Consider the following 19,136-nt stretch of genomic DNA (forward strand, 5'->3'; position numbering starts at 1 on the left):
CTTAGCTAATCAAATGGTAAGAAAGACAATTGGGGATAATTCCACAAGAATCTTGTCAAATATAATAAAACTTGAGCTCATGTCACATAGGAAATAATACTACTTGGATTTAAAAGCTATGGTTGTGGAGAAAATATGGGAAACCAGGATCACTACAAGGCTAGAAACAATCCGACATTGCCAATAATGGATTTGCAAACCTTCTGGGAGATAGTCCTAGAAGATGGGTAAGGAAGTGTTAACAATTCTTCTAACTAAACTTTATGCCTATTTATAAATAGGTAACGATGTCTTCTTTATACTTGGATGAAAATGTAGAGATTTAGTTTGAGGAATTCATGTATACAGGTTAATATCTAATTAATTAGGATAAATTCTATAAGGCCATTTGTAAAAGATTTGGTGGTAGAGACGATATAGTTGAGGAATTCAACAAATTGATATAAGATAATAGAGTGAAAGATCATGTGGAGAAGTTTGAGGAATAAAATCTTTGATGAATGCATTAAATCCTCCTGTACTATAATCTTATTATATTTCTAGCATTATTAGTGGATTAAGAAAAGATACCAAGCCGATGCTTAAGATCTTGAAACAAACTTTATTTGATGTAATCTTTTGAGCAAACAAAATAGTGAGATGAGTCTATGGCCAGGAAAAATAAGATTGTTCAAAGATCAAACTTTCCTTTTAATATAGGAAGAACAACATGTAACTTTTCATCCAAGTCTTCTAACCAATTAAAGATTAAGGCACCTCGAGGACAAAGCATTTTTATGATACTTTGCATAAATAAAGGAGAAAATTGGGCTTATATTTTAAATGTAGTGATATGTACATGCCTGGTTATCAATGTAGCCCTAAAAGATTAAATATGATAAAGCGGAAAAAATAAGAAATGAAAGAATTTTTAGATGTTGGGAGAAAAATAAAATTGGAAAAATAGTAGGCAAGTTTACTGTTAAAGAATATTGATTATCATTAAATACACTAACAGATAACTATATTCACGGTACAATTATGATAAAAAGGAGTTGTCAGGATAATAATTATCTTAATTAATATCGGGAGCATCCACGGTTTCATAGATGAGTATGTGATTAAAGGAATTAAGGTTGCTGTTGTTAAAACCATAGTATTAGCAATTATAATAACAAATGACAATGTGATGTGAATTCAGGGCTGACTTGAAGATTTTAAAGTTGAGAAGGTGTAATAATATAATGTTGGGAGTTGATTATCTGAGATTATACTCACCTATTCTATTTGATTTTATCAAGATAAAATTGTTATTTGGGAAGGTAATATGATTGAATTGAGAGGAGTTTTCAAAGAAGCAAAGTTACAAATGGTTTTTGTAACTGAAGTATATAAAGAGTCTTAAAGAGACCATTTATGAATATATTGACCAATTTTTCTCTATAGAAGCTATTAGTAGATCATTATATATGGTGAAAAATTCACAAATGAAGACCTTATTGAAAGAATATCAAGAAGTCATTGGTGAACCAAAATAACTTATTCTAATAAGACAAGTGGATCATATAATTCCACTAATTTCAATATTTAATTCAATGAATATAAGACCCTACAAAAGTTTATTTATCCACAAGTAAGAAATTAAAGAATTGGTTAAAGAGATGTAATTCAACCTAGTTACACTTTCTATGCCATTTGGTGTTAGTTAAAAAGAAGAATAATTCATGGAAATTTTGTGTTGATTATAAAAAACTTAGTGATCTTGCTATTAAAAATAAGTTTTCAATTCCATTAATTGATGAATAAGTTGTATAGTTCTTAATTTTACTCTAAATTGAACTTGAGATCTAGTTACTATTATATTAGGATGTTTGGGTAAGATATTAAAAATTCTATCATAATCAATATAATCATTTTTGTATTCCTCGATGATATATTAATATATGATTCTACATTAAATATGCATATCAAATATATAAGAGAAATATTAAAGGTATTGAGAAAGAATCAATTGTATACAAAAAGATGCAAGTGTTTTTATTGTGAAAATCAAATAGAATACTTGAGTCTATCATCATATCGGCAAAAGGTGTTATCATAAATCCTAAGAAGATTGAAGTAATAAAGGATTGACCTACTCCTAATTCAGTTTGAAAACGAAGGGGATTTCGAGGCTAGCCGGGATATCACATGAAGTTTACTGAAGGGCTGGTAACATTAACAAACCTTAAACCTTTAACTACTAAAGACGGACAGGTTCCAGTGGAGTATAAATGCTGAAAAAACATTCATTCAATTGAAAGCAGCTTAATGCAGAGCCTTCAGACTTTAATAACACGTGTTCTGAAAAGTGATGCTTGTTCTCCATGATTAGATGCAGTTTTATGCTAAAATAGCAGACCATTGGCCTTTTCCAGTAAGGCATTAGGGTTAAGCATCAGATGAGAAGGAGCATGTATATTTTTTGAATTTTTTATCATATGTTTTTTTTTTCTTTTTTAATATTTAGAATTAGTTGTTCTAGATATCAGCATGTGGGACTCCTAAAAGAAATCAAACAGAAAACTGAAACCTGATTTCACCAAACATAAATTATCAAACCAATGGATGAAGATACTTTAAATTTATAAGAGAGAGATTGTAAATTATGATACACCAGGAAGTAGTATAATTGAAACTTTCACAGGGGACGATGGATTGATCCAACCATCAGGCATTCAAGCAATATCAAGTATTAGCCATGGACTCAATTAGGAGCTGATAACCCTCTGGTACTGCTGTCTGTGCAAGCACACAATCTGCTAACGCCGGAACATCAGAATTGAGGTCCAGAAACTTGGCCAGAAATAGCAAGAGGTGAAAATCAGAAATTCTCTTCACAAATGGAAGATTCTTTGTACGGTCCAGATGACTCCTCAACGCTCTCATTGTCACTTGTGTGATCCTGTTCTCAATGGGGAAGGCTGATGAAAGAGGGCCCTGCATTAAATAATTCATGGGCAAGAACATTGAACTTCTCCACAAGAGGCAGCAGAAGAGATATAATCATCCAGGACTGTGACATTAGTATCTTGAAAATTCATTATGGCATGATAAAGAAGAATCAAATGAATGAATAGCTCCCCAGCACAGATATCCACTGAATGTTAAGTGACAAAGTCAAACAGGCGATGTCTACTGCTGTATAATTTTTCATTTTTCCCTGCTTACATTGCATTTTTCAGTCAAAGCCACAGTTTCCTTCCATGAACGGGGAAAAAAAAACAAATCCTAGACTAAATATCAGCTGATAGTCCTAACATAGATAGCGTCATTCTCAGGTTTCATCCAAAAAGGAACAAACAGTACTGCATGTGCCTGCTCCAAATATAGAAGTTCTAGCAATCTCAAATATTCATTATGTAACCTACCGGCATGATCTAGCATCAAAGGTGAACTTACTCAAAACAGAAAATGCCAAACCATTCAAACTTGTAGCTGTTGCATGAATTTGAAATACAGGTTCCATCCCCCAGTTTCAGGTATCAGGGCAGTCAATTGAAAAATGGCCCACTAATTATTCACCCATTTCTTTTTCTTAGTGGATCTGTGTCATTTGTACAGTTAAATTTCCACAGTGGAAATATATGGCAGCAAATAAATTCCATGCGAGACCCAATTAATATTAACTACATGTCATGCTGGCGCGATACCACGGAGTTATGCGTTGTTGTGGATTTGTAAAAAAAATCATAAAAAACATTATATGGAAAAAAATTGTTACAATCCACAATATTTTCAAGGAAAAAACTACAAAACTAAATTTTCAACCAGCTCAATATTAAAAAAATAAAATTGATAGAAATAATTTAAAAAAATAAAAGGAAAAAAAACCAAGCATGAAAATACTGTAGCAATCTATAATATTTCATACAGAATTATAAAGTTGTAATTGTCTACCAGCTTAATATTAAAAATAATAAAATCAATAACAATTTAAAAAAATTATAGCAAAAAAAAATCATGTGGGAAAATACTATAGCAATCCACAGTGTTTTCAAGAAAAAAATTACAAAGATAAATTCTCAATCAACTCAATATGAGAAAAATAAAATAAAAAAAACAATTCTAAAAAAAATAATTATACAAAAAGGGATAAAAACCATGAGCAGGCTTGTGCGTTGTCGTGGGTTTGTGAAAAAAAATCATAAAAAAAATTTATATGGAGAAAAACTGTTGCAATCCACAATATTTTCAAAGAAAAAACTACAACGCTAAATTCTCAACAAGCTCAATATTAAAAAAATAAAATCGACAAAGATAATTTAAAAAAAAATCAGAAAAAAAACAAAAGGGAAAAAAATCAAGCAGGGAAACACTGTAGCAATCTATAGTATCTGATAAGGAATTCTAAAGTTATAATTTTCATCTAACTCAATATTAAAAATAATAAAATCAATAAAGATAATTTAAAAAAAAATCATATAAAGAAATATTGTAACAATCCAGTGTTTTAAACAAAAAAAACTACAAAGTTAAACTCTCAACCAGCTTAATATATAAAAAAAAATCCACAAAAACAATTCTAAAAAAAACAACACAAAAAAAGAAAAAAATTTGGAAAAAAAATCATTTAGAAAAACATTGTAGCAATTTATAGTGTTTTGTGAGAAAATATACAATTGCAATTCTCAACCAGCTCAATATAAAAAAAATAAGATCAACAAAGATAATTTTAGAAAATATCACAAAAAAACTTGCATGACTGCACAGCTAGACAGAATCCCTCGTATAGCATAACTTATATCTCTAAACCATCCCTTCAAATGCTTCTCTTCATTTTCAAGCAAGAATCATGCTCAGAACACTCTAAAAGAATTTTGCTATAAAAAGGATCCTTTCAGGCTTTCTCACAATAAGAAGCTCCAATACTCCTCCAAAAAATTATACCTTTTATGTAAAGGTTGCCAAACTATATACACCTCAACAGCAAACATTCCATCTTGTTTTTGCATAACACATAAACATAACCGTGATTGTCTCATGCCAGCACATAAAATAACCATACCCCCATCCTGAAAATATTATGATTTATTGGATATACGATATTGCCATCTTTGTTGCCAGCATATCCATATCCAGTCTTTGTGGTTATAAAATATGGTTGACTCGTTATTCCATGATATTTGTTGAGCAAACAATCTATATGAGACCCTTAAAACATCACATAATTGACTAGCTGGCCCCTCCATCCAAGGCCTAGTAAAAAGAAGAAGACCACAAAGGAATATATATATATATAAATCATCTCTAGCAATCTGCACTTCGAAATAGAATGATTTATGTAAAGCTTCATATCCAGTTCCAATGACTCTAGCTTACCCACTGGCACATATATAGCTGCAAAACTTCTAAAGAACCCCCCCCCCCCCAAAAAAAAAAAAAAAAAAAAAAACAGATATATCCTTCTAAGAACCTAGCTAGCAATCTCATCTCATGTATATGAAGAATGGAACTTCAACCTATCCTAGAACTTGGTACTCAAAAACTAGATGCACTGCAGCAATCAAAATAACGAGAAAACAGTGAAAGTTGACACTTCCTATGTTAAGCTATTTCTGTCACAAAAAAATATGAACAAAGAGAATACATATCACATCCCAAGTCACTCTGAAGCACACTCTCATGCATATGGCTCCGGAACTTTTTTTTTTCTTTTGCCCCTCATGTTATTTTCTCTTTCCACATTGCTGGAATGCTATAAAACCTTCTCGTTAATGAAGATTTGGACAATTTCAGTCCAGAACTAGCTTAACACAGAGAAATTTATTAGATATTCTTTTTCCACTCAACTATCAACTATCAATCAATAAAGCATAATCCTATTTCCCAGGGAAAAGAATACTTATCAACCAAAGATAAAGCCCAATATCAGAAAATAAACAACAACAAAAGAAATGCAATTATCAAATTTAAGGAAAAAGACTAACGCGTAACATACCAGGTGATCTAAAATCTTGACAACGACCAAGAAAAAATCATTATCGACCTCCTTAACATCCTTGCTACCAACAACCACATCTTTCTTCATTTTAGACAACTTAGGATCGGCATCTTCCCCAATCTCCGTCTCAAACCATCCTTCTTTAAACAGCCTAATACACATATCACTCATCTGAAACGCCTCGAAATGCACATCGGCTCCCCCATCCTCATTCACCTCCAACTTCACCACCGCAGTAACCCACTCTTTCAATTCACTCTCAGCATGCAGCTCCGCCGCCTGAAGAACTTCCCTATGCGACAACGTATATTCCTTTTTGTCCTGCATTATAGTCTGCGTAAAAATAAACCCCACTCTCCTCATTCCCAAACACGCCGTAATCGCCTCCACTAATTTTTCTTCATCAGAATCTCTCAAGAGCATCAAAACCTCTTCAGTCCCCTGCTGCGGAGGCTCGTATATGAAATCGACTTCAACCTTCCCCTCCTCCGACACCGTTCCGTACATAAACCCACCTCTTTTAACAGCAAAAGCGAGCGTTTCATTAACATAATGCTGAAACGCATTAGCGCAATCGCGATCAAACGAGACAGAATCGCAGTGGGGATTTTCTTGCCTGGTGACTCTCATCTGTTTGGCAATAAGATCGTCGATTGTCATCTTCCGGCCGAAAGAACCAGCAGGTCGAACAGCGGGGCCGGCAATAGTTCTCTCTCCATCGTAGGCTAAGAAGATAAGGGAACCGTGAGAGATGCTTAGGGAAGAGAGAGGAGTGTCAGGGTTGGACATGTCAGTGAATTTGAGGAGATCGGAGGGTGATTTGGCTAAGAGGAGGCTTTGGTTGGTAGAGAGGGTTTGGCTGCGGATAGGGATTTGGAGTTGGTTTTGGATTAGGGTTTTGAGTTGGGAAACTGTGATGTTTGGGTTGTCGATGGAGACGCGTTCCAGCCCGTCTCTGCTGCGGATTCGAACCATCACCATCTTGCTTGTTTTGCGAGTATTGATCAGAATTCTGATCTTAATCTGAAGAAGGAGAATCGGTTGCTTTGCTTCGCAGTGTGAAAACAGTGCGAGCGAGCAGAGGACCTTTAATCATTTTCTTTTTTATATGCGATGCTTGCTGGACGGGGAAGACGGTAAAAATGACGTCTCGCAGCTCATCTTTCCTATAAACGGTGTCGCGGTGTCCTCTACTGCTGGTGCACTTTCCACAACGACGCCGTATTTAAAAAGGGCGAACTGTATCTTCTACCTTGTAGTCCATAAATCTTCCATTTCAATCCTATCACGTCAATCATTCATTATACTCCTTTCATAAAAGAATCACTTAAGTTTATTTTTTAAAATATAATTTATTTTAAAATATATTAAAATAATATTTTTTATTTTTTTAAAAATAATTTTAATTTCAATGCATCAAAATATATAAAAACATTAAAAAAATATTAATTAAAAAATAATTTTTAATTTATTTAAAAATACTTTTAAAATACAAAAACTAATAAAACTTTACAATACATCAAATTTGTGGATTGATACAAGACCACAGTGACTATAAAATATGACTATGTAGATTACTAGGATAAATCTAATTTAAATTTAATTTTAAAAAAATATTGATCGATTGATCTAATTAAATTAATTCTAGATTTAATCTGGTAGAGAGATAACTTGTATGATTTTGGGACATTAGTTCAGGGATTGGGTACCTACAGACGAGAGGAGCGACTTGACCATTTGCTCTGCTGCTCACCGCTTGAATCACTTCAAAAACACAAGATATCATTCTCAAGCACAGTCAATCTGCAAAGACTAGAACATTTGTGGTCGAAACAGAAGAAGATTGCCTCCTGCAATTCACTGGCATATGATCTTTCCATCATGCCTGATGCCATGACACTTTTCGCTTGTGATTTGTATCAGGACTAACCAAATCCACTGCTACTAATTTCTGCCGTAGCTCACTGTGCCAGCCCACAGGCAATCCAGCAAGGACCAGCCTTCACTCCACAGTGAGTAGCAGTCCAGCATCAGCCTATGCACCTGCCACCGGGCACCTCTTCCCGGAATAGCTGACAATCATGATTGTAATTCAAAACCAAAAGTCTAAAATGCTATAAACAAAAATCTAGCTTGACTTATTAACAAATAACTGGGAATGCATGCTAACATGTTGAATAAGTTAATAAGATCATCCATACTCATCTTCTTTTTTCTTTACAAAACGAAATATTTTAGAAAAGAGATGATCAAAGATAAAAACGACAGACAAGACCCAAGAATGAAACTCAAAGGGAAAAATATAACTAAAAAAGCTAGCTACCCTAAAAATTACGTGAACAAATTAACTCATTGCCCATATAAAATATGACTATATATATATATATATATATAATCCGATTAAAAATTCAAAACCATTCAAAATCAGTCAAATTTGATAAAATCGATAAAACCGGATTGATTTCACAAGTTAGACTAAAATTAAAAAAATTTATTGATTGAGTCACTCTATGAGTTCTTGTCCTTGAATCCCCTGCCTATCCACCCACAATCCCCACCCCTAGTCTCCCATTTCCCCTTTACTCAAATCTCAAATTCTCAACTCCATTGCCTTGCATGCATTTCAAAGATGCCGCCGCTACTAAAAACTGAGAGATCGCAAGAAAGAGATGGAGTCGAAGAGGAGAGCAATAACTCCCATCGTTTAAGATTCAGACACATTGTCTTGGCCTTCTCGCTTCAAATCAACAGAAAAAGTATGTTATGTGACTCATGTGATTTTATCTTCTGTTTTTGACTAGTGGTGTCTGCAACTGCAGTAAAGATCATAAATCTATATGTTTCCATTTAATCATAACTTGTAATTGCATCGAAGAGATCGAAGATCTATACGCATGCATAGGGGATTAAGAGAAGATTGTAGCTCAATTATGGCCATGTTTTGTCGTATTTTGTGTGCAGTGTGCTTGTAAAATAATTGTAAGAAATATGCAAGTGAAATTGCCAAATATTCATCTAGTATGAGAGAGGAAAACTTGGAAAAAAGTTATGGAGTCCCTATGAGCCTTTATAACCACTCTTTTGACAAGTTGTTTGCATAGTGCTACAAAGGTTATTACCATCTCTGCCCCTCTCACTTCTCCTTTTTAATTATAATCTAAGAATTTGGTAATGATTGGTTTTTTCACCTAATTATTATATCTGAATTTCACATGACTTTAGTGTCCGAGAAGATTTAGTGAAGAATTAAATTTTAGTTAATAAAATTTTATAGATATAATTGTATTTTTAAGTTATTTAAATTATATATAAATTTTTATTTAAATGATATATTTTAAGATATTTAGACATTTATATTATTTATTTCATTTTTATTTTAATTGTATTATATTGTTAATTATTATTTAATTGAAATTGTCAATACATAATTAGTATTTTATGATTGGAATTTACAATCTAAATTTATATTATATATTTTATATTATGTTAAAAAAATATTTTTGACAATATTAAAACTACATAAATAACTATTGAGAGCAATGGCAACTCTAAAGCTACCATGCCGTGGAGGAGTTTGGCATCACGGGCTATAGGTGAGATTAAGTTAAAACCCAATTTTATTATATTTGGTTAGATAATGCATAATATTCTCACTAGAAATTGAGGTTTAACCTCAATTTCTAAAAAACAATTTTTATTTGCTTTTTAAAAGCATTCTCTCTCACCTACACTAAGAAAAATTACGGAGAAGAAAACTATTGGAAAAAAAAATTATCAAAACAACCTGATAATCTAAAAATTTTATCTATTATTGCTAACCATTTCTAAATCTAGCATTATCATCTTATTTCCAAATTTTTCCTACCTTGTTATTCCCCTTCATTCCATTCTCTCATCTTGATAATTTTCTAACTTGCCTTTTTCTATTTCTTTGAATTTACCTTGCTAAACTTGTTTAATAGAAGGTAATTTCCACTGATTAATAAGCTTTGTATTGTTTTTTTTTTTTATAAATTGAAATCTTATATCCCAGCACCCTCTTTTTCATTTGTTTTCATGTTAGATCAAATTCAACATAGATTTTCATATGATTTGGGCTAACATGGCATTTCTTTTTAGGTTTATAGAAATAAATAATAAATCTGTGTTAGAGAAACCCAAACAAGAGAAGAGTAAAGATGTTGTAAACTCTCTCTTTTTCATTCGTTTTCATGTCAGATCAAATTCAACATAGATTTTCATATGATTTAAGCTAACATTGCATTTTTTTTTAGGTTTGTAGAAATAAACAACAAATCTGTGTTGGGGAAACCCAAACAAGAGAAGAATAAAGGTGTTGTAAACTTGTTTATGTAACAAACACTAATCATGAGTTTCTTTCTTATCTCCATCTAATTTAATTGTAATTAATTGTCAATGTTGTTAATTAACTACAAACTATTGCTCTCTACGCAACATGTTTTTGAAAGTAGGTGATTTTCTTTATAATTTTTTGATGTTGCAATTACTCATATTTTATGGAATTTTGTATGTTTTATTAACATGGGTCTTGTTTGCTCTAAAATGGGTTTCCTTTTAGTTCGATTAATAATTGGATTTAACTACTGCTTCTTTATTTTCTTTTGTATATAGCTGAAGGAAGTGTAATATTCTATTTTGTGAGGATTGAAACAGGGTATTGTATAATTGATAAAGTTTTGAGGCTTTTTTTTTTCTTTTCATATAGAAGAGTAAATAATCATCTTGTTTATAACAAACAAAAGTCCTAAATTGTAAATTGGGTTTATTTGTAGAAAGTAATGTTGAAAGTCTTGAATTGTAGATTGAGTTTGATTTGTAGAAATCAATGTTTTTTATAATTGGGTAAAGTTGTTGCGGTTGAAACAAATGAGGGAAAGTTTCTTTAATTATTGCTTAGCATTTATATTCAATATAAAAAGCTTAATACCCTCATCCTCTTTAAACAAAATCACTTGGTATGTATGGTATGACTTTGATGCTAGCTCTGCTATATGTCTCTCATGCTTCCAGTTTGATATTGAGGGAAACAAGGCACTGTAAAAGGCCTCCAATGCTTAAATAAAAATGAAATTCACTTTTAAAAAATTAACAAGAACAATTGATACTCTAACAATAACCCCAACAAATAGATAAGGTAGTCAATTTCAAAACTTAAAATTCAATTACTAGAAAGCCAAGGAAAAAATTGGAGAAAAGACACTATTGATTTTTATAGTATGCAAGCATGTGACATGTTTATAGTCATCTTTATAATTACCCCTCACATTCTGTTGTGTTTTGTTTTGTTTTATTTTATTTTATCCTGTAAATTATTGAAGCTACATTGTATCAACACCTAATGCTTTCAATTTTCCTTAAAGAAAGGTTATTAAAGTGTGTTTCGTCAAATATCAATAAACTAAAGTGTTCTTATTATTTAATTTCGCAAGTGCACGAATCGTAATAAGTTGTAAAGTGATAAGTAGAGTATCGTCCCATGAGGATTTATAAAAATTACTACTAATTACCAAAGTCTTTTAAATTATGATCTATTTAAGGAATTGAATGAGATAGTTTATGAAACAAAAATTAATGATTAAAAACAAACAACTAACTAATTAAATATTATTGAATTCAATTCTACTATTTCTAGAATTTCTGACTTGTCATAACTACTCCTATGTGAACTTTCTCAATTGAATTAATTACTCCTAGCATTGATAATTAGGTTTTTCTAATTTGAATATTAATCTCTCTCGAGTATTAATGAATTATTCAATAAGTAAACTTCATATACTCTACGAAATTTCTGAACTTGTTGAAATTTATTAAGTACCATAAAACCTTTAACAATTACAAAAGTTCCTGGGATATCTCTATCCTATAGATTTCTTAAGGTATTTCAAATAATAACTAAAACAATTATCACTTCTCAGTCCCAAATTGAATTCCAAATCATACAGATGTTAGCCAAACATACACGAGCATTAAACATAGAATGAAATACTCAACAACTTAATTTCATAATTTAATCAAATAAATTATTCATAAATTTATAATAAGGTTACATCAAAAAATCCCAAAATAAAAGTCTACTCCATAATTAAATTAAAAAGAAACAAACTTGATATGATTAACATCACTTAAAAGCAGAGAATGACAGTAGAATAGATAGGTTTCCTCCAATCTTCTCTAATTTTCATCCCCTGTTTCCTCTGCTTTCTGCCTCTTGTTTTGTATCTATTTTTGCTTTTGTTTTGTGTTGCCTCCTTTCCTCTTTTTAGTCTATTCTACGGTCTCTCTATGTCTCTGTCTATTTGGTTGAACCTCTTGTTTTCTTTTTCATATTCTGGACTTTTTACCCCCTAGCTGGCAAGAAGAAAATTTCCTTTTTTGTTTCGTCCATTTCCTTTTTACCTCTAATTTTCATATTCCTTTCCTCTCCTTGCAGGCCAGATTTGAGGCAGAAGATGTGTGAACTCAAAGATCTCTATTACTAGAGAAATTATAGAAAATCAAATCTTCTTTTCAACGACACCAATCTTGTAATTTATGGGCCTCTGGGACTTAAGATATGAGCCATAACCCGAGACAATATTTGGAGTTCATAAAGTTCGGGTCTGATTCAATCCCTGTTTTTCAACTTGTTTTTTGGGCTTCGAAATAGCAAAACTCATTTCTTTGCCCTTTATATGTTTTGTAGACCTTCATTTCATATATTTGAAAATGATAATAAAAGATTAGAACTAAGTTGTATAGCTTTCTTTGCAACCTAAAATCAATCAATATTTGATTTTACTACTGGAGTTTGCCTACTCAATAATCTAGTATCTAAAAACACATTCATTTTCCACGAGGTCAATAGTTCAAAAAGGGATTCAACATTCTAATTAACTTATGTGACACATCCAAAATATTTCAAAATCAAGCATGAATAATGGAAAATATACATGTTAAAACTTCCCTTATCAAATACCCCTAAACTTAAATGTTTGCTTGTCCTCGAGCAAAAAGGAAACCATGAAAGTAGAGGGATAAAAGCTCATGATAAGTTCAACTTTCACATTTAAAGGGCTTCCTCATGCAAACATTCACTTCTTGACTTAGTTCATAGACAATATTAGATAAAGAAAAACTAAGCATTCTTACTTTCTCAATTTAAATCATTGTACAAACTTCCAACTCATTCATGTGTCTCATGTGTTTAGCATCCTTGAATCATGCACAATCATTTTGCCATTACCTTTTCTTACTAATATAAACAAGGTAGCCAACTTTGGGAGCAACAACACACTTTCACTTATCTTTTGACAAGGGCGATTCTTTTTAAAAAAAAATTATCACTTGTCTTTTGATGCAAATATAAATATTTTACGATGAATGCACCTGGTTACTTAACATGTCACAAACTTAAAATGCATTTGCATACTCATATTTTAAGATATCGTTTGACGTAAAAGTAAACATTTGTGATAAATACTCATAATTACTAAGCAACTCAAAACATTGGAGTAAATACGTATCATATACTTATTCATTCACTTTCATACTCCTTATCACTCCTTGTTTTAATATTTGCTCAAAAGGTAATAACAAAAAAAAAAAAAACAACACACTTATCTTTTATGTATAACTACACAATTTACAAGACTTTGCTAGAAAAATGTACTTTAATCATTCCCAAGAAAATAATTCTGTTTAATCCAACTTTATAAGATATTATCTATTCTCAACTAAGGAATATCATGGATAACATAATAAAGCACCTAAAAATGTCAAATTTAGTCTTAAATGCATATCGTTTTCACCCTCTATTTTCATAGTCCTAGTGTGTTGCAGTGTTTTTTATAGTCAAAGTATGTAATATCTCCCCCAAACTTAAAGTTCAAATGCATCAATTTTTTTTGTTGGAAAGCTGAGATAATTTTCTAAAACTTTCATGAAAATAATTTATTCAAATTTTGATATTAGCAATGACGTTTGTTCAAACAATAAGATAAGGATTGTTATCAAATCAGGATGTGGCCACTGATTGTGCATCAAAAGTGTCATTAAGTCTCTTATTTTACATATGTATTTATTGTTTTTATTTGGTTGTTTTTATAATAATTAATGTGTTTTTTAGTAATGAAGTTTGTTTTAATGTTTCGATAGGTTTTTGGAGCTTAAATGAATTAATTCACAAAATTCAACGTCGGAATTCAGAACAAAGAATTGAAGAGACATTTAGTTGAAGATTGAAGCAAATCTTGGTTCAAATAAGTGCTCCAAATTTGTCCCAAAAATCAATTCTATTCCAATTCTAGAAAAGAATATCATATGATTTATTTCAAGCCCAAACTTGCCTTATGTTGTGTGCAAACTTCAACCATTAAACACTCAAGGTTTCAATGTCAATCTTAGCCCAAATAATAAGTACATTTGTATACTTATTTGATGCTCAAATTCAGCCCAAAAATCAGCCCCAAATCAGCCCTAAATCAACCCCAAATCAACCCAAACACAATCCATGATCTTACATGTCCACACAACAAATAACAATTGATTTATTTTGGGCAATCCATTGATCCAAGAAGGCAAGCACATGGATGGAAAGCTGGAGGGGATATTTTAACATTATTTTGGGTCAAAAAGAAGAAGGAGACACCTCATAAATGAGGAAGAAAAACGTGCACCAAAGTAGTTGTAAAGCTGTCTTGATTTGATTTTTCAGAACACCTTTCGGTGTTTTGCCCATAACTTTTGACTCAGGTGTCCAAATGAGCTGTTCTTTAATGATCTGGAAAGGTGACAGAATTGCCTATAAATATGTCTCTAATAGACTTCTCCAAAAAAAGCTTCTAAGAGGGTCGAATTGCTGTCCAAAGTTAGAGTCAGATTTGTGTCCGAATTTTTTCTGAAATTGTATTGTGTTCTTCTTTATAGATTTCGGTTCTTTAGTTTGTAAAACTTATTTTTTCAGTTGGATTCAAGTTCTTTCATGTTTATTGAAGTGTTCTTATATATAATCATGGTTGGCTAAACTCTTTCTTGGATCCAAATCAAGGATAATGGTGATTGAGGTGAGTTCTTTAGGATATGAATGAATCTTAATGTTTATCTTCTTATTTTCTTCATGAATGATTTATTATTGTAAAGAAATTTTAGAAATCATTTAGGTAATGTTATAATCTTGAATTTTTATGCACAAACTTTAGTTTTGGTATAGAGATTGCTTGATTCAATGTCTTACTTAATATGAAAGTACTTGTTCATTCTTAAGCAATAATCAATCTTCATCTTTCTAATCTTCATTGTAATATCTTCTGATCTAATATCACCATCATTGATATTAGGTTGAGTTATCTTATATATGTTGAAGAAATCACCAATACATCACCATTAAAATTGATTTGGACCAAGACTTACTTTTCTTGTCATTTAAAATCTATTTACATTTTTTTTTTATCTTTAAAAACAAATCCATCAATTATTTTCAACCAAGTTATTGTTAATTTAATTTCTCTTGAGTTTTTTTTTGTTACTTAGCTTAATTTCCAGATCTAGCTCTCTGTGGATATGACCTCGATCTTACCGAGTTAATTGCTACATCGCACACTCGTGCACTTGCGAGTTAAAACAAGCCGATCATAAAAAGCGGTCAAGCAATTTTGGCGCCGTTGCCGGGGAGCTAGCAAGCAAAGGTAACAAATTTAGATTTGATTATTGGAAAACTAAAAAAAAATCATATAAAAAAAATCAATGGGCTGGTTTTACCGCCTAAAAAAAAAAAATTACCACTTTTACCTTCTTTTCATGGTTTGGAATTGGAAAATCCATACTTGCATTTAAGGGAATTTGAGGAGGTGTGCAACACATATAATAATTTAAATTGTAGCATGAACACCATCAGATTAAAGCTTTTTCCTTTTTCATTAAAAGATAAAGCTAAAACATGGCTACAAAATTTAAGACCAGGATCCATTCGTGCTTGGGATGAAATGCAACAACAGTTTTTAAAGAAGTTTTTTCCATCTCATAGAACAAACTCTTTCAAAAGACAAATCACTACTTTCACTCAAAAACCAGGAGAAACATTTTACCAATGTTGGGATAGGTATCGAGACTTGCTTAGTACTTGCCCTCATCATGGTTTTGAAACATGGAGATTGGTTTCACATTTCTATGAAGGGTTAACACCTAAAGATAGGCAAATGGTTGAATTGATGTGCAATGGAACTTTTGAAGATAAAGACCCTGATGAAGCAATGGAGTACTTAGACTTGTTAGCTGAAAATGCTCAAAATTGGGACACCGCGGGTACTTATGAGGCACCGAGTAAAACTCAACCTCATACATCTAGTGGAGGTATGTACAACCTTAGGGAAGATCATGACCTTCAAGCCAAGTTTGCATCTTTAGCTAGAAAAGTCGAGGCACTAGAATTGAAAAAGAGTGGTCAATTAAAATCTGTTGAAAACATTGTGTGTCAAATCTGTGAAACAAATGAACACTCAACCAACGATTGTCCAACCTTGCCTTCTTTTAAGGAATGTCTCCATGAACAAGCCCATGCTTTAAACAGTTTCCAAAGGGCCAACCATAACCCATACTCACAAACATACAATCCTGGTTGGAGAAATCACTTGAATTTCAGTTGGAAGAGTAACAATGCACAAACTTCACCACCACAGTTCCAAGCACATCATAATTTCCAAAATTATCATGGATATGCACCTCCTTATGCTCTATCTCCTACAAGAAAGTTTGAGGAAACTTTGTATGCATTCATTGAAAAGCAAGAGACAATCAACACTCAACTTACTCAAAGCATAACAGATTTTAAAGAAACTCTTGCAAAATTCACATCTGCTCTCAATTTTCAAGAGCAAGGTAAGTTTCCATCTAAACCACAACAAAATCTCAAGGAGCAATACAATGCAAATGCAAGTAGTTATGGAAGTCAACACATGGATCAAGTCAAATCAGTCACTACTCTACGCAGTGGTAAGGTTATTGAAAAACCCTCTCTTGAACCTTATGAGAACCGCAGTGGTAAGGTTATTGAAAAACCCTCTCTTGAACCTTATGAGAAAGATGATGAGTCAATTTCTAAGGGAAAGGAAGGGGTTGAATCTGAAAATTGCAAAGAAACGACTGATTCTCCGCCAGCACTTTCATTTTCTCATGCCATGACCAATCAGGAAGAAATCGAGGATGAAAAAGGCACCGAAAAGGTTGATGTGGATCTTTTATCAAAAGTGACAACAGATTCGACACCCGACATCACACCAATCGATGATTACTTTCCTGATAAATCTCTACTTTCTCTTAGTTCAATGCCTTGGTTTGCTAAAAATATCAATTTTCTTACTTCACGATTTTTGCTAGCTCACTGGAGTATTGAAGACAAAAGAAAATTTTTGAGCAACGAGCAAAATTTTTGTTGGGATGACCCTTACTTATTCAATTATTGTCCTGATCAAATATTTTAAAAATGCATTTTCGACAATGAGGTAAGTAATTTCATTAAATTTTGTCACTCTAAGGCATGTGGGGATCATTTCTCTTCAAAAAAGAGGATTGTAGAAATCTTACAAAGTGGATTTTCCTGGCCAACCATATTCAAGGAGTCACATGCATTTTGCAAAAACTGTGAAAATTATCAAAAGGTGGGATTTATTTCAAAACACAGAGAGTCTTTAGATAATCTTCTATTGACTCTTAAGTCTCATCATAGTCAAGATAAGCATCGTGCAATTCATAACTTAGGAACCCATTTTCATAAAGAACATGCTTGGCATAGTTTTGGGAATCTGACTAAAAAAAAGACCCTGTTTGCCAGTTTTTAAAAAAACTGGATGGGAAGCCTATCCCCGACCCATAGAGGGCATTTAAGTCGTTCTTGGACGTAAAACCAAGGGAAGATGTGAGCCACAATCACAACTGCGATTTGAGTCTTAGCTTGTAAAAATTTGTGTCTTTTCTTTTTATTAATAACATAATATTTGTGTTTTGTCATTTCTTATATTTGTTTCAGTGTGTTTCAGGTTTGTCAGTGTTCGTTATTTCAGGTGATATCTTCTATACTCTATCTTTCTACCTTAGAACATTGAGGACAATGTCTCGTTTTGGTTGGGGGGAGAGGGTAGTAGTTGAAAAAAAAAAATTGTTTTTCATTTCATAAAGCATGTGCATAATTGTTGTTACTAGGATGGCAGAGTAAAGGAGTTCTTTTGTTAAAGTGACTCTTGAGACGCATCTTAGTAACCATTCTTAACAAGGTCTATTATAATACTTCCTGAAATATTCAGGTTTACAAACTCTCGTATTGTTACCACTTAATTCTGCTCATATACTTATTTAACATGTATTCTTAAACCTTAATTTACACACACACACTTTAACATATGATTGTGGGTTGCATATTGGATTATTACATTATTTATGTTCTTTTGTTAAAGGTAACAACTAAGGGAAAGGGATTGTATATAATTAAAAAACAAAAACATAAAAAAAAAAGAAAAAAAAAGAAAAAGAAAAAATGATGATAATAAAAATGTAGATAAGTTTGATTTCGTAGCCTCCCTAACATAAGCAATTAAGCCCGAAGGGGTGTTTTAACACCTAATACCCTAAAGTCAACTGACTTGGGAGCTATTGGCCCAACGCTTGTTACATGGGTTGAGGAGAAAAGCTTAAGGGAATCAAACATTGCACTATCTACATATCAGTATCTGCGACCCGAGTTACTAAGCTCGTAGGGGTGTCTTAACACCTAATGCCCTAAGACCAACTGGTCTGGGAGTCATTAGCTGAAACAGACCAACTGGTCTAGGAGTCATTAGCTGAAAGCTCGTTACATGGGTTAAAGATGCATGATGTTTTTAAATTATATGTATATAGATTTAAAAAAAAAAAGAAAAAAAAAGACAAAAATAGTAATCCCAACCCAAGGAAGTTAACCTTAAACATTAGAACAAAAATTTTGTTTTCTTCCAAGAAAAGCCCCATAATTATGTGTTGATACATTGAGCACAAAAGAAAGGTTTATTAATATCTTGTTAAGTGGTATTGAGCAGATATATAAATTTAATGAGAGTTTGTTTATCTGGATAGACTAATGGAAGTTAAATGATGAATACCTTGCTTTGTGGAATATACAAATTGTTTTTCTATTTTACGCTTTGATTAC

General features: G+C 32.0%; 1 protein-coding gene and 1 long non-coding RNA gene across 3 annotated transcripts; one reads left to right on the top strand and one right to left on the bottom strand.

The window, feature by feature from the left end:
• Positions 1 to 2,549: 2,549 nt before the first annotated feature.
• On the bottom strand, positions 2,550 to 7,848 carry LOC105116677 (NPL4-like protein 1). Of its 2 annotated transcripts, none has more exons than XM_011014123.1 (3): positions 7,676 to 7,848; positions 5,960 to 7,244; positions 2,550 to 2,958 (listed from the first exon to the last, which is right to left on the bottom strand). In XM_011014123.1, the coding sequence occupies exons 2-3, from the start codon at positions 6,941 to 6,943 to the stop codon at positions 2,707 to 2,709; spliced, it is 1,236 nt and encodes a 411-aa protein (XP_011012425.1). In that variant the 5' UTR covers positions 6,944 to 7,244; positions 7,676 to 7,848; the 3' UTR covers positions 2,550 to 2,706. The 2 variants fall into 2 exon arrangements, with proteins under 2 accessions (XP_011012425.1, XP_011012426.1); XM_011014124.1 differs by having other exon boundaries at positions 7,672 to 7,848.
• LOC105116676 (uncharacterized) lies at positions 2,965 to 4,893 on the top strand. Its single transcript, XR_840572.1, has 2 exons — positions 2,965 to 3,393; positions 4,716 to 4,893. It is a non-coding gene; the product is annotated as an uncharacterized LOC105116676 (long non-coding RNA).
• Positions 7,849 to 19,136: the final 11,288 nt, after the last annotated feature.

This window comes from Populus euphratica, unplaced genomic scaffold (genome assembly GCF_000495115.2).
Source record: "Populus euphratica unplaced genomic scaffold, PopEup_1.0 scaffold1015.1, whole genome shotgun sequence".
NCBI lineage: Eukaryota > Viridiplantae > Streptophyta > Magnoliopsida > Malpighiales > Salicaceae > Populus > Populus euphratica.

Coding starts and splice junctions, on each gene's coding strand:
- LOC105116677 (XM_011014123.1), bottom strand. CDS start 6,943: ATGGTGATGGTTCGAATCCGCAGCAGAGACGGGCTGGAACGCGTCTCC. Junction 2,959..5,959: donor TCAAGATTTTAGATCACCTG/GTATGTTACGCG, acceptor TATTTAATGCAG/GGCCCTCTTTCATCAGCCTT.